The sequence below is a fragment of the Bos grunniens genome, chromosome 17, assembly GCF_055505025.1.
Source record: "Bos grunniens cultivar Pamir isolate PY7600 chromosome 17, Bosgru_T2T1.0, whole genome shotgun sequence".
NCBI lineage: Eukaryota > Metazoa > Chordata > Mammalia > Artiodactyla > Bovidae > Bos > Bos grunniens.
This window is the reverse complement of record NC_141181.1, coordinates 18424093-18439959: the sequence shown is the minus strand read 5'-3', so window position 1 is coordinate 18439959 and position 15867 is coordinate 18424093. Positions and strand designations below refer to the sequence as shown.

Genomic DNA, 15867 nt, shown 5'->3' with positions numbered 1-15867 from the left:
AGCCTTACCTGGTGCTCCAGTCTGCGCTGGTCTTGACCCATAGGCAGATCACTGCATTAGTAAGGCACACTGGAGGAACTGGATGAAGCTGGTCAGAGCTGGACGTGACTAGCTTGGCAGAAGGAGGGATGCATTTGGAAGTCTCAAGGTCCCACTCAGCACCCCAGGCCTCATTCCTGGCACACTGGTTGGGAAGCTTAGCCCAACTCTTGAGTACAGAGGAAGCCCATATGCTCAGTCACTCTGTCATGTCAGACTCTTTGTGACCCCATGGACTGTAGCCCATCAAGCTCTTCTGTCTGTGGAATTCTCCAGGCAAAAATACTGAAGCAGGGTGCCATTGTCAAGAAGATCCCCTGGATCCCCAGGGATCAAAGCCAAGTCTCCTGTGTTGGCAGGTGGATTCTTTACCACTGAGCCACCTGGGAAGCCCAAAGCAAGCCCACAACCAACACTAAATTCAACCAAACCTGCTGGACTGCTTTCCCAGAGTCAATCAATTAATTAGGTATGACCTTCAAAGTAAGAGATGTAGGGTGCTCTTTAAATACTTGTGTGTGTGTGTCTATGTGTGTGAGAATTCTACCCTCTTTTTCATCTCCTATCCTCATTCAGGAAGAACTTTTTTTTTAGTACCAAATTAAGAGAAAGTGCTATTAAGCATAGAAGATGAAACAGACACAGATTTTGCCCTCAAGGAAAGCTCACTTCTGTAGGGCAAATAAGACTCATTTTTGGCTGCACTTGTTGCTTGTGGGATCTCAGTCCCCAACCAGGGACTGAATCTGCACGCCGTGCATTGGAATGCACGTGAGGAGTCTCAACCCCTGGACTGCCAGGGAAGTCCTTGGAAATAAGACATTCCTATAAATATATATTTGTTGAATGAGTAAAAGAATAACTGCATGAGGTAAATAGTGACACTTTCCAAAAAAGAGTTATAAACTCTTTTATTTATATTTATTTTATTTTTAAATAAACGAGGCAGGAAAAATCTCCCTCTGGATGGCTTAAAGGGGTTGTGAGAGAGAAAAGCGCTGATATCAAATCCAGTAAGAGGCCACTACAGGCCTTGGGTATCCACCAGGGCAGAAAAAAGGAAGTAGAATACTGATGAACATGAATAGTTTGGAAGCCAGTTTCTGCTAAAATGAGGTTGAGTGTGGGCTTGGGAACAATGGGAAAGAGAAGGTTGGAGTTAAAAGTTTACAAAAGTTCTCTGAGGCTTTTATTGCTTTCCTCACCCCTCCTTATTTCAGATAATTGAGAGCCTGAAGACGTATTAATATTTTTTTTTAAAAGCAACTCACTCCACCTACAGAAAAGGGATGGGATGCTGGGTCACAAGCCAGTGTCTATGATCACCCTTCAGCTATCAGCTTAGACAATCTCTCTCCTGAAGAAATTTCAAGGTTTGTGGAAGCTTCAGTTTATTACCAGTGTCAAGAATTTAGCAAGTGGTGCTATGCCTGATACTGAGCAGGACCCTGTGGGGCTCCTGGGCAGAAGGCCTTTCTGTGCTCCCATTTCTTTGATTATAAGCGACAAACTTCATTCAGTCTCCATGACCTCTCCTGAGTTTCAAGGGGCAGATTCAAGCAGTTGTTAATTAGGGAAGGGAGGAGATGCAAGACCAGGGAGAAACAGTCCAGAGCAGCCTTGGGGCAAACTCCTATTTTCCCATCAACAGATACAGGTGACAGACAATATCTTTGAGCCATTCTGCAGAGACTGAAACCCCCTCCAGGTGGGAGAAGTTAGTGATTAATGACAGTATGCTGCCCACAAGCAATGTAGACCCCAGACCAGTTGGACCTGAAGGTTGACCATATGGACTCCTACTTATCTCACTGCCAAGCCATGAATATTCATGAGTTGGTCATGCCCTATGTGAACAATTACTATAAAACTTATCACTGTCTTTCCCAAGATGGGACACTTGGTTTTGAGGGCATTAGCCTGCTGTGTTCCCCTCTGCCTGGCAAAGCAATAAAGCTACTCTTTTCTAGTTCACCCAAAACTATGTCTCCAAGATTTGATTCAGCACTGGTGTACAGAAAAGCTGAGCTTTCAGCATCCTGTCCCACAGAATTCTATAATCTGCTTTTAGCTAAATCCATTTCTGGGGTCTTCCCTGGAAGTCCAGTGGTTAGGACTCTGTGCTTCCACTCAGGGGGACGTGGGTTGGATCCCTGTTCAGGGAACTAAGGTCGTACATACAGCCCAAAAAAATCCATTTCTGTATTACTCAGTCAAGTGGTATGAAAAGAACCGGTTCTTCTGTGCCTCTGAATTCCTCTAATTGCTGGAGAAATTCACCCAGCCACTCCTCATTTCTGAAGACGACATGGCTTAAAAGTCACTACTGGCAAGCTGGGCCTGTGTAACCCATCTCTTTTGAAAGAGACTAGTCCTAGCTATCGGAGAAGGCAATGGCACCCCACTCCAGTACTCTTGCCTGGAAAATCCCATGGATGGAGGGGGTGGGCTGCAGTCCATGGGGTCGCTAGGAGTCGGACACGACTGAGCGACTGCATTTTCACTTTTCACTTTCATACATTGGAGAAGGAAATGCAACCTACTCCAGTGTTCTTGCCTGGAGAATCCCAGGGACAGGTGCCTGATGGGCTGCCATCTATGGGGTCGCACAGAGTTGGACACGACTGAAGTGACTTAGCAGCAGCAGCAGCAGTCCTAGCTATTCCCACCTATCTCAAGAGGGTGAAGAACTTCTGCCTTATGGTGTTCTCATAAAGGAGGTGAAAGCAAAGTAAAAGAATCCTGCTGTGAAAAATATTTTAACTAGAGGGAGAACATAGGAAACACTATTACAGCATCAGCACTGAGGTATCACATGCAGCGTCTGGTCACCCCAAAGACAAGCGTTTACAACACTGGGCCTGGAGCTGGCCCCGCCTATGTTCACCCATCTTACTGCGTGAACCGTGATGACGGGCTTGGAGGACCTCTGCTAAATATTCTCTTGGCTAATCTCAGGAGGAGAGAGAATACGCTGAGAAAATGATGAAGCTGCAGGAACAATGGGGTGGCTGAAGCTTCTTTCAGGAAATCAAGAAACTGGACCATGATGTCTGAGAATGGGCTGAATGCAATGGAGTAAGTGCGCATTACACTCAAAAAAGAGCGTGGATCAGTCACTACTGGGATTGCACACACTGGTCCCTGACGAAGAACGATCCCCACTTGTGTAACTTTATGGAGACGCATTACCTGAACAAGCAGGTGAAATCCATCAAAGACCCACCAACTTGTGCAAGATGAGGGCCCCTGAATCTGGCACGGCAGAGGGTGTCTTTGACAAGTACACCCTCAGAGGTGATGATGGCAGAGCTGAGTCTCAGGCCATAGCCATGGTGGTGGGGGGTAACCGAGCAGGACCCTATGGGATCGTCCCAGGACAGACCCCTCCCCCATATCTTCTGCGGTAGCTCCCCTCTGAAGTACCTAGATAACAGTACTGATGCACATTTCCCAAGTTGACTTACAGATGCTAAATCCCTCGCCAAATGGAAGAAATTGACCCCTTGACGACCATGAGCGAGTAGCCCCCAGACTTACTGGCGCCTCTGGGTTGGTAAAGCTAACCCCCATGACACCGCCCTGTTACCTCACCGTCAATCAGAGAATTGTACACAAGCTCATTACATATCCTGGGATGCCTCGCCCTTACGTTGTCTTTAAAAATGCTTTCTTGAAACCCGTGCAGGAGTGTAACAGGCAGCACTGGGTGCCCTGGATTCCTTGCTTGGGGCTCTGCACTGAACACTTTCCCTCCCCACCACCTGGTGTCAGCAGACTGGCTTCCCTGTGTGCGGGCCACTTGAGTTCTGTAACAGGGGCCGAATTCCCTGGGTCCCAAAGCAGTATATGCATGTTGGGCTTACCCTGACCTTTTCTATACATTGTATTAAAATACTGAAATTCTCTCATTCATATCATTCTTCCAAATAGTTTGGTACCTACCTCCTACCCCCAGAACGAAACAAAACCAAACCGTGAGTGCTACCTGCCATCAAAGAAGAAGAACTTGCCCCGTCCATTCTTTTCTCCGTGAATGAAGTTGCCCTCGAATCTGTCCGTGGAGGAGTAGGTGACTGTGCAGAAGCCGTGCGGCAATCCATCATCGTCCAGGTGCCCTGGGGAAAGGGAAACACAAGGCAAACCTTAACATCTTCCACGCTCCCCCACCCTCAGATCTGTGCTTAGATGCTGCCAGCAAGTGCCCTGAGCAGCCTGGGGGTCCCTTCCTTGCTCAGGGAAGGGCGAATGCCAAGCTTTTTCTGCCTGCATCAGCACCATCAGTTCCACTCAGATACGCTTTCAAAAGGACGGGTCCACGATAGAGCACCTTAGACACATGTAAGAACAGGAACCCAAGCCACAATCATATTTTGCTAGGGACTGAAAGTTATTCTCAATAATAACATCTGCAGTGTGAGTTTCAATTGACTTAGTACCAAACCACATGGTAGTCCTCAGGTTTGGAATTAATGCTCCTGAAAGGTCACGCTTAACCTAAATGTGGTTGAGATGGCACACTGTCTTGGCAATATGTGATGTGGTTGTAGAACCAAGCACAATACAATTTTATACATCATTATATGGCTATGGTTTTTCCAGTGGTCATGTATGGATGTGACAGTTGGACCATAAAGAAAGCTGAGTGCTGAAGAATTGATGCTTTTGAACTGTGGTGTTGGAGAAGACTCTTGAGAGTCCCTTGGACTGCAAGGAGATCAGACCAGTCCATCCTAAAGGAGATCAGGCCTGGGTGTTCATTGGAAGGACTGATGTTGAAGCTGAAACTCTAATGCTTTGGCCACCTGATGCAAAGAGTTGACTCACTGGAAAAGACTCTGATGCTGGGAGGGATTAGGGGCAGGAGGAGAAGGGGACGACAGAGGATGAGATGGTTGGATGGCATCACCAACTCAGTGGACATGGGTTTGGGTGGACTCCGGGAATTGGTGATGGACAGGGAGGCCTGGCGTGCTGCAGTTCATGGGGTTGCAAAGAGTCAGACACGACTGAGCGACTGAACTGAACTGATACGGTCTGATGTGGAGCTCTGCTGGCCAGGCACCCTCTGAAAACCCTCCTGCTCTTTGTTACCTTCTGACAACAAGAGCTCGAGTCACCCCTCTACAACTGCCCTAACGTCTGCACCTCATTGTACAAACACACAAACTCAGAGTCCTTCTAAGCTTGAACTTAAGCTTGAACTTACTGCTTTACTTTACAAAAACCTTTCAGCTTTCAATGTTCAGTAATAACCTTGTCATATACCTTCTGCCCATTGGGTTCAGAGGGTTTGTGCTTTAAATGTAGCCAGAAGTATCCATATGACCATTTAAGCAGTGATTTTGAACATCAGTAGCCATGATTACACTGTGATCTTTAAATTGCTGGTTCTTCTCGCATCACCAACTGGTATATTTTAATATTTATGTTTCCAGTCAACATTTAGGTTTCTTATTATTATCCACATATTTCACAAAACCCAGGAGTCACCTCCTTGGTGTCTCCCCAGTCATTTTGCTGAGCTAATTTTGCAGAGGTGGGTTGAAAATAAAGGCAGCAGTTAATCTGCTGACTTTTTCCTGGGTTAATGACCTGAGTCATGGATGAAAAGGTATAAAATAATTAAATACTGTGCAATGCAGGGACATTAAACACTTAAATATGGCTTCCAGATGGCTCACAGACATAAAAAAAAAAAGGAACACAGACCATAACACCACAATGAATGCTTTACTCTCCTAAAATAATTTCTTCTAAAGTGGTAAAACAGTATCATCCCTTAGAAGGGATAGTAAGCAAGCACTCTTATGAAGAGCAAAAAACCTGTTTATTTGTATTATTGATTACATAAACATAAAATACAAACGAACAAAGACTGTTTTATTGCTATATCGCATTCTGTATAGAATGAATTACCTAGAATATATCACAAGAAAACATGGCTACTTAAATAAATCACAGTCAATAAGGATCCTTTTCTCTTAACACAATTTTTTTTTCACCAAGGGCCAGGAAGTTAATGGTTAGGAGGGAACTAGACCACATTTGCTTCCTTGCTCTAAAACCAAAAACTGTATGTGACATGATTCAATGACACTTGAATCATATGAAATAATTTGGACAATTATTTTCTAAATATCTACTGATGACATTTTTCTCATTGAAATAAATTAAGTCTTTTTCTTTTTTCATAAAAAACCCACTCAGTGTATAGTTAAAAGCTTTTTCTAATGAAATGTTGCTCAGATCAAATTAAATTTAGCTGTTAGCATTCCTATGAATGTAGCATCCCACTTTTGATTCAGGTATAACTATCAGGATAACCATTTTAGCCTTATATTGAAGTACTTACTAATCTGTTGAAAATGCTTTCTCCATAGAAAACAGTTCACATATTTCAGACTTTATAAAACTAATATTTGATGAAATTAGTGATTTTGCCTCATTTTTTTTTAATATATTAAAAAATTTTATTTGGCCATGCGGGGTCTTAGCTGTAGCATGTGGGATCTAGTAATAGTTCCCTGACCAAGGATCAAACCTGGGCCCCTGTATTGGGAGCACAGAGTCACCGGACCACTGGGGAAGTCCCTATTCTACTTTGGATCAAGAGAAGTATTATGATAAATATGAACCCTAAGGGGAAAAAAAACCCAATGTAAATTCATTTCCACCTTTCCTCAGTTGCAATGGTCCTGTCCTATTTCTGAGCAAAACAGGTGCACCCTCAGCAGCGGCATTTAGATACTGCAGAAAATTGGAAGCATCACAGAACACAATAAAAACACTTGAGGGACAGTCCTGAATCCTACCGAGATGAGAGCGGTAATACCAACCCCGCTCCATGAAGGATGCGGCCTCTGTACCGGCCAGTGGGGAGAAGTCCCAGCACCGTCTTAGTCTCTAGGGAGAAAGGAACAGAGGGGCTGCTGAATGTTGGCCGTTTTTCTGGTGACACCACCTGTCTAGGAAGAAGGCTGGGACGGGTGACCCTTTACTGCCTTTCCACAGGTGTTCAGGTTGTATGCTGCGAGAAATCTCTGAAATCGCCTTCTATCAGATCACAGCAGGGTCCTCTGGTTGGCTTGTCTGTTCTCTTCTCATCCTTCCAAAAGCAGGATGATGTGATCAATGACCAGGATCAATGAAAAGGAGCTAAAAGTTAATACGGCTTATCATCATTCAAGACTTCCATCCTGAATATTTAATAGCCTGGGGTGGTGTTTCTGGCAGCAGAACTTTATATTTAAAACAACACCCACAACCAAAACAATAACAGCTAAGAGACTTTCCAAGAAAAGAAATGTCAGGAAGAGAAGAGACTGGGTTGCTATGACCTCACATCTCCTACCAACTAGTGCTATAGGAGCTTCTGGTACAACTCTTGTTCCAAAGCCATTTGGACAATAAGATCATGTAATATTTATTTTGCCAGTAAGTGAATTTAATGGAGAGGGAGACTGAACCACAGAGAAGAAAAAAACATCTGTCTACCTACTATGCATCAGGCACTGAGTTATGTAATTTCCTATTATCTAAATTAAACCTCACAACCATCCCTCAAATTCCAGTCTTACAGCTGAGAAAGTCATCCCTATTGCCCAAGAAACACATTAACAGCTACCCTGAATGAGCTAATGGATGTTAAGAACACCTTCCCCCACTCTTTCAATCCTGGGATAAGAGCGAACTGGCAGGGTATCCTTTCCTGCCGATGGCAGGAGAAGTGACCTCTAAAGACAGGTGATCTCAGGTCCCAGACAGAGAAATGGGAGAGGCCTTCAGAGCTAAGAGAGTTCCCACAGCACCAGCATATCCTGACGGCAAACGCCTGCCTCTTCCACGTGTTACCAACGCAAAGAGCAACACTAGTCCTGCCTGCTCGGATCGAGGTCAGCCTGTGCAACGTGCCAAGTCAGCCAACAGCCTTCCAGGCCAGTTCCCACTCCACAGAGGTTGAGGGCCAGACCCAAACAAGGAAAACCCACTAGAATGACGGTCGTGTGTTGGGAGAGCTGCCCCGGCTCTTGTGTCGTACATCTGTCTGTAGCACGGCGTTCAAATATTGACAGAAGTTAGAGAAAGGGGAAAAAAAAGAACCGTCTCACAAATCTACTTTTTCACTTTGCTCTCAAGATCATTATCTACTGAACAGACAGAAGTTCAATTTTTTTCCCCCTCGGGTTCCCTCAGAGTTTTTTTCATGAACCTGATGAGAGCGAGGGCTGTATTTTGTGCAGTGATGGTTCCTCTCAGCACAGGAAATTCCCTCTGGATCAGACACTCTGCTGCGTACAGCCTCAGGCTTACTCACAGGAGATCTGAGTGTATGTGTGTGTGTGTGTCTGAGAGAGTGTGTGTGTGTTCCTCTCAGAACCAGAGACCCTTACATGCATTGTTGGTTTTGTAGAACAGAATTATTTTTAAAAAGGTAATAATCATAAAAAAGGCAAACTTATTCTGTTTAGTGCAAGAATGTGCCTTCATGATGAAGCACTTACGCTTGTGGTTAAAAACACAATTTGATTTTTGAAAGTCATCCTTTGCAAGAGCTCAGTTATTAGTTGTGAGGGTCATAGTTTTAACGTGAGGCCCACATACAAAGCGTGTTACCAGACACCTCGCCTGTATTCTTCCTAAGTTCAGAGCATCAGCAGTCTTATTAGAGACAGGTAGGATAAGTGATTAGGAGGACAGTTAAAAATACTCTTACTATTTGAGAGAGAGCAGCATGGAAGCATGGGGCTTCCCATGGTGGCTCAGACGGTAAAGAATCCACCAGTAATGTGGAAGACCTGGGTTCAATCCCTGGATCGGGAAGATCCCCTGAAAGAGGGCATGGCAACCCACTGCAATATTCTTGCCTGGAGAATTCCATGGACAGAGGAGCCTGGCGGGCTACAAGTCCATGACACGACCGAGTGACTAAGCACACACACAGCATGGAAGCATATACATTAACATATGTAAGATAGACAGCAAATAGAAATTCGCTGTATGACTCAGGGAATTCAAACCTGGGCTCTGTCATGACCTAGACGGGTGCGAAAGGGTGGGAGGTGGGAGGGAGGTTTAAGATGGAAGGGATATGTGTACACCTATGGCTAATTCATTTTGATGTATGGCATAAATCAAACCAATATTGTAAGGCAATGATCAATCAATTAAAAATAAATAAATATATTTTAAGGGGGAAAAAAAAATCCTCTTACTATTTGAGGGGACTGGGGCAGTGAAACACAGAGATTCTTATTTTCATTCTGGCTTCTTTGTTCTAGTGATGCTGCTCTTTCCCCTTTTTTTCTTCCTCCATGTGGCCTTTATGTTTCCAGGCCTGTCTGATTTTTCCTGCCCTCATAACTGCTACTTCAAAGAGCCTTCTAGATGATCGCTTCACCTGCTCCCCACTGCCTGTTCATTCTCCCAGAGCAGAGCCCCCATCCTTCCACTCTGAACTCCAAAGAGCCTCTAGGACACTTCACGGTCTGGGCCTGTGACAAGACTCCGTTCCCTGTGTTACCCTCCACTTTTCTCCTCCTCGACCCTCTGTTATAGTAGAAGCCAGCAGTTCGTCTCTGAATGTGCCTGCAATAATTCCACTCTCCCCCTCTTTTTCCTTTTCCTTTTTTATGTTTTGATGTACCTGGGTTAACCTTTGATTAGCTGAAATTCCTTGATGATACTAATGAATCATATGTAAGAATGTCCCCTTCTTTGCAGGATGATATTAGTCTTATTGAATTTTGCCAACCTAATTAGAGAAAACCTTTATCTCAGCATTTGCATTTGTATTTATTTAGTGAAGTTGTTTCTTTTCAAATGCTTATTGGTCATTTGTTTTCTTTTTCCCTGTGAATTGTTGTTTCATTCCACACCTCTCTTTTCTCGAAAAGTGCCTCTCTCAACTGGACTCAATTCCACGCCAACTCTTCCAGGAATTCCTTCCCCAACTACTTCCACAGGCTGTATGCAATTTCCACTTCCTCTCAACCACCATCACTCATCTGATTAGATACGATATATTTATTTCAAATTACATTAGGGAAAACCTTGTATTCATCTTTGTGTCTACTGGTAGGCAAAGAAATAGATGTAATAAAAACTTCTATTCCCAAAGTTAAACATCACCCTTCCCCGAACCAATGAGCCTCAAAGAAAAAAAACCACAGCAAGGGGACTTCTTTGGCCATCCAGTGGTTGAGACTCTGTGCTTCCAATGCCAAGGGCATGGATTATCCCTTGTAGGAACTAAGATTCCCATATGCTGTGCAGGGCAGCCAAGAAAACCTTTAAAATAATAATAATATAAAAGAATAAAAACCACAGCGGGAGCTCAGGTGATGTTTGCAGGCCCGCTGAGCCCCAGGGCTGCCCTCCCAAGGAAGCCCAGCCAACATCATAAACAGAAACTCCCTCCCCTCCACCCACCTGCCCTCAGGGATTCCTCCACCAGAGCTTAGAACACCAACCAAGCTGCAGTTCCACCCTAACAGAGAGGTAACCAAAAGATACATGATGTGACAATCAACACTCAAACTTAAGTCCTGAAGAGACCAGTTTCTTCCCCAGAGTAAATTTCTAAGGAGAAAGAAAAAGGATGTCGGTAGCAGAGGCTATAAGTTAAATTCTCTTTCCCCAAATATATTTTTTTCTGAGAGTCACTGAACTCTTTCAGAACCAGCCTCTAAAGAGTGACACTGATAAAGAATGACACCGACACAACATTTAACGGTTGCTTTCAAACTCAGCTACCAACTGTTTCCTATATGTGACTGGCTCATTAAATAAAAAATAAGAAGGGTGTAGAGAGACTACTAGAGAAGCGAATGGCAATCCACTCCAGTGTTCTTGCCTGGAGAACTCCACGGACAGAGGAGCCTGGCAGGCTACAGTTGTGGGGGTTGCCAAGAGTCAGACATGATTGAGCAATTCACACACACACACAGGGAGACGATGTCGTATGGTGGAGCTGGGTTCTGGGGTCCAAGCCTGTCCCCTGCATGGCTGAGGGTCCTTGGGTCAGTTCTTAACTTCTCTAAGCCTCGGCTTCCTCCTCTGTAAAATTAGGATAATAGGAGTACTCACATCATGAGTGTGTGTGTGAAATACTTAGCACAGAGCCTGCACATAGTAAGAACTAAATAATTACAGCAATAATGATAGCTAAGACAACGAAACTGCAGAGAACACACGCTCTGTATATGGACAGAAGTAGGTTAGCCGGTACTTCCACACCAAGATGCTCAGACTAGCCTTTTACGAGTCCCCCATGCGTGTGTTAGATCTTGACACTATTACAGACAGCACTTTAAAAGGCCAAGAATGGCTGGGAAAAAGCCTGCTTTTACACATGCGTGCTCTAGACACTGTGTGAGTCTACGCCTTGTGTGCCTCTAAGGACTTAAAGACTCTGTGTTACTTTGTTTACTGTTGGTATTACTGAGTAACCATGTGTCCTGGATTCCTCCAGACATTCAAGGTTTAAGCCAGTTGTGCCAGCATAAGAATTAAATAGTGACCCTTCTCAAGTACATTCTGACTTTGGGTAATAATGTATATGAACATACCCTCACACTCTATATAACAGAAACTTCCTTGCTTATATAAAGAAGTTTCTCTGCTTCCACCCATTAAGCAATCTCAAAAGCATCGATGTATTTCTAAAGCTGCTTGTTCACATTCTGCAAGGAGCCTGGGACTGTGGACAACTGAGCCTTAGGTTTCCAAACAGCTTCAAAGGGTAAGGTAGTTTAACCTTGGGAGCACTGTCTGGGATCAAGGGTTTGCATTATTTTTACAAGTCTAAGTAAACTTTGAAGAATGAGAGCAAGTCCTAACAATCTGAGAGTAGCATTTTTCAATTATCTTTCATAACATGAAGGCACACGTAGTCAATAATTTAAGTTTAAAGAAGATTACCAATCACCGTCTTTGGGCCCCAGGAAGTCCCAGCATTGGCTTTACTTAGGGAGAAATAGTTCAGGGCATTGTGAATTTAAAACAAAACCAAGACTCCTTGAAGCACGATAAAGAAATAAGTTTCAACAGTTACATGAAGACAGATTTTAGAGAATTAAAAAATATTATTCAACTTAATCTCTCCCTAAGACCTTGGGAGCATCGCAAACGGAGTCAATTATGTTGATATAAAAATTGATTTTTTTTCCTCCCAAAGTAGCAGTAACTGCATTCTCATGCATCTGTAAGCCTTGTCACTTTGTCTTTCTTTACCATTTCTAAGAACTTGTTAATACAAATTAGATAGAAAGCAGATTCAACCAAAAGCTAAAAAATGTTTACTTAGCTGTTTGGTTAAAATATTCTGGAATAATACCACGAAGCACTGCAAAACATCACGACGTACCGTCCAGGGTAGAATCATAGAAATAAATAACGCTAACGTGTATTTTCCAGTATTCACTGTTACAAAATCATAACGTCTCATGATACAAACAACTAGATTGTATAACGTCCCCACCTCGTTTTTTTAGAACTAGCCAAAAAAAAAAAAAAAGAGGTGGAGAAACTCAGCAAAACAAAGTGGCGAGAAAAGTCGGGGGAGGGGCGCTGGAAGCGAAGGGGCGGAGAAACACGACACAGAGGCGGTGATATCACCCACAGCCAACTGCATGGAATTCAGAAAGTTAAGTGTCACCCAGCAATTTGGGTCCGGGCTTGCCGGGCGCCTGCACAGCGTGGCGGCGGCGGCACCCGCCGGGGAAGCAGGAAGGGGGAGGGGCGGTTTGGCCGATGCGCTCCGGGGCAGCGGAGGCCAGGTCGGCGTGCGTTCAAGCCCCGGGTTGGGAGCCTTATCCCCGGCCCTGCAATGATTTCATCTTTTCGGAGGAGCGACCGCGCGAGCCGCGGGTGCCACGTGCCTGGTCCAGCCCTGTGCGCTGCGCCGGGGGACCGACCCGGACGCGACCGCGGTCACCGCGGGTCGCAGCGGCAAGCCGAACGAAAGGGCTGGCGCCGGGAGAGGAGCTCGGGATTGCTCCGCCGAGATCGCCAGTGGCGGCGGGGGAGGGGGGGCGGGGGGGTGGTCTATCCTCCTGCGCACCTCCATCTCCCATCCCCGAAAAGGGGAAGGCCGGAGTGCGGGGCAGGTTTTGCAACTCCGAAGGCGGATGCAGGCGGTGGCCGGGCAGGATGGAGCAGCCGTGCCCCTCTCCTGACCCCCCGGAGACCCCGACCCAGCTGAGCCCCGTTCCCGGCCTGCGCCCTGCCGCGCACTGCGCGCTCCCAGTGGCGTGGCCGTGGCCGTCCGGCCCCTGCGCGAACCCGGCCACCCGCCTAGGGGACAGTGGCGGCCGCTGGGGGCCCGGAGCCGCGCCGGTCGCAGCCCGCCACTCCTTCCGCGTCCCGTGCCCCCTCCGGCGCCTCCTCCCAGGGCCCCACAGAGATGCTTGTACCTTCCACCGCCTCCTCCACCATCTCATCGTCGCTATCCATGGCGGCTGGGGACCCTGCCCAGCTCGGGGCCGCGCGGCTGCCTCGCGTCCCTCCGGGTGCTCGCGGCGGCTGAGCGAGCGCTGGGGCTGAACCCTGCGAGTTTGGAGGAGGAGGAAGAGGAGGAGCAGTCGGGGCTGGCTCACACTGCCTCCCCCTACAGCCCTTTCAATTCCTTGGCCTTAAGCTGCTCCGTCGGCAGCCGTCCCTCCTCCCTTCGCCCACTTGCCCCCTTGCCTCCCAGGCTCCGGGGTGCTGCCGTGGCCGCCGCCGCCGCCGCTGCAACTTTCTCCTGTAATACCCCCTCTTTGTTATCGAGCAGCTGATCCGCTGACATCACCCAGCGCCGGTGCGCTCCCTCCCTCGCTGATTGACAGTTCCCTGTCCCTTCCCAGAAGTAAGGCTCCTTAAAACGAAAGGCGCTCCCGGTCCGCGCTGGCTCTGCGCCCCACCCTGCCAGTCCCCCGGCCCATCACGGGTTTAGCTTTTGCTTCTGCGAGGCTGGGTGCGCTCCGAGAGCGCTCCTCGCGGCACTTGGGACCTCCGGGTAGCCACCCTTGGGGGTGGGGAGGGCTCAGAACGCTCGACCTCCAACTATGCCAGGGACCCCTTGGAAGTCCGCGTTCAGTGTTCGCCAGCCGCAGCAGCCCTCCCCTCCCCGCCCCGGCTCCTCGGGACAGCCTCCAAAGAGCCGGGCAAGCTAAGGCAGCGTTCCTGATACTCCAGCGCCTCAACTTCCTCTCGCCCTCGCCCCCACTTCATCCCGTTTGCCACCCGGAGCTGCACGAGTGCGGCACGCACGGGAGCGCAGGTGTCCCCGCGTTGCCGCATCACATCCGCGAGCAGGTTTCCCAGGCGCCAGGGGGTGACATCCAGCCCGGATGCCGCCGGACTGCGGCTCCCACCCTAGCGCGCTGCGTCCCCACCCTCCTCGGGACCATCAGGCGTCTCGTCTCGAGTGATTCAGAGCTTCAGCAAATCCAAATGGCAGCGGGCTCTTTATCAGGCAGGAAATAAGCCGCGCGGAAGGCCCGGCAGGTCCCTCCTCGCGGTGGTGGTAACGGAAAAGGAGCCAACGACTGGAGCTCCCGAGGAAGGACCCTCCGTCTGGCGCGCCTCCTCCTGTCGCCTCCCGCCCAGTACGTGTGATGTCCCCAGCCGTCTCCTGGTTTCTCCAAGTGCCAGCCCTTCACAAATTCCTGCTCTTGAAGTGTAGAACATCACGGGGCCCCCGCTTCCCGGCCCCGCCACTTAGTGTCATTACGGCGTTGCTTCTTACAGGTGGCGGTAAAGGGCGGCTGTAAATAGCTGGTTAAATGGATGCAAATGTACACAATGTACCGTGGAATTACCGGGTGCCGCTTTGGGCATCTGCCAAGAACAGCTACTGCACGGAGCGAGCGGGTGAGGGCGGGGAGAGGAGAGGAGGGAGCAGAGAAAGTTGTTCTATTCTGTTTTCTGAACCACGAATGAGACTTTGCGGATTTCGGAGTACTTCCAGTACCCGGGAGACCACGCCTTGTTTTGGGGCTTTGTGCTTAAATGCCAGGTATTTTTTTTTTTTAATCGAGTACTGTGTTTCTTCTTAAACTCAGTTTTTATTCTGTGAAAAAGAGCACAATGTTAGGGACATGTGTCTCAGCACTGCCAGAAATTTCAGTCCGTTTTGACTGAGAAAGAGCGGGAAGGCCCCTGAGCCAGGGGTTAAGAAGGTTGTGTCCTGGTGATGCTCACCTGCAGAAGGGCCTGGGCAGGCCACCTTTTCACAGCTTGAATTCCTCCCCTAGGAGATAAGAGGCTTAGGCTACACTGGTATCAGTTCTGCCAGCTCAGGCTAGACTGCTCAGAGGTCCTCCAGCCTAGTCTATACTTTTCCAAAGTCTTCTGGCTTAAATATAACCTCCTTAAAGTCCTCCAGGGCAGACACCTGGGCTCCAAAGCTACAAAAAGAACCAGTTCCTGCAGTGGAAGATGAAAGAGCCACTTTGGATTACACCATTTTCAGACATGAACTGCAGAAATAGAATTTTATTTCAGATATTAAAAAAATAAAACCATCAGATACTGAGCTTGGTCAAGCACTAAGTTTTAAGTTGTATGATATTTTTTTCTTATTTCCCCTTTTAAAACATATCATCTCCTCTCTTACATATTAAACACTGATGCACAAAAACACACAGATACTCATCTTCTTCAGTTTCCAGTTTATTTTACAGGGCAAAAAAAAAAAAAACAGATGCTGAAAGCTAAACGAAACACAAATAATTTATTTCTTTACTCAAAGGGGGTTGAAACAGGGGCATAGTAGGTTAAATCTTCCCTCAAAACACACATGGGGAGTCAACTGAGACCCAAGTTCGAGGTGGGTGGGGGTGT

The 15867-nt window shown here is 47.1% G+C and overlaps 1 protein-coding gene across 2 annotated transcripts in view; it reads right to left on the bottom strand.

Moving 5' to 3' along the window:
* SETD7 (SET domain containing 7, histone lysine methyltransferase) overlaps window positions 1–15557 on the bottom strand; it is a 58355-nt gene extending 42798 nt beyond the window's left edge. Inside the window, exons 1-3 of one of the 2 annotated variants that reach the window (XM_086346638.1) lie at window positions 14293–15557; window positions 13455–13587; window positions 4028–4157 (exon numbers count right to left, since the gene is read on the bottom strand). In XM_086346638.1, coding sequence (XP_086202764.1) covers window positions 4028–4157; window positions 13455–13587; window positions 14293–14322 — 293 coding nt within the window. In that variant the 5' untranslated portion in view covers window positions 14323–15557. Of the gene's footprint in view, window positions 1–4027; window positions 4158–13454; window positions 13588–13728; window positions 13759–14292 lie in introns of those variants that run through there. The other variant, XM_086346639.1, reaches the window with a different exon arrangement.
* Window positions 15558–15867: the final 310 nt, after the last annotated feature.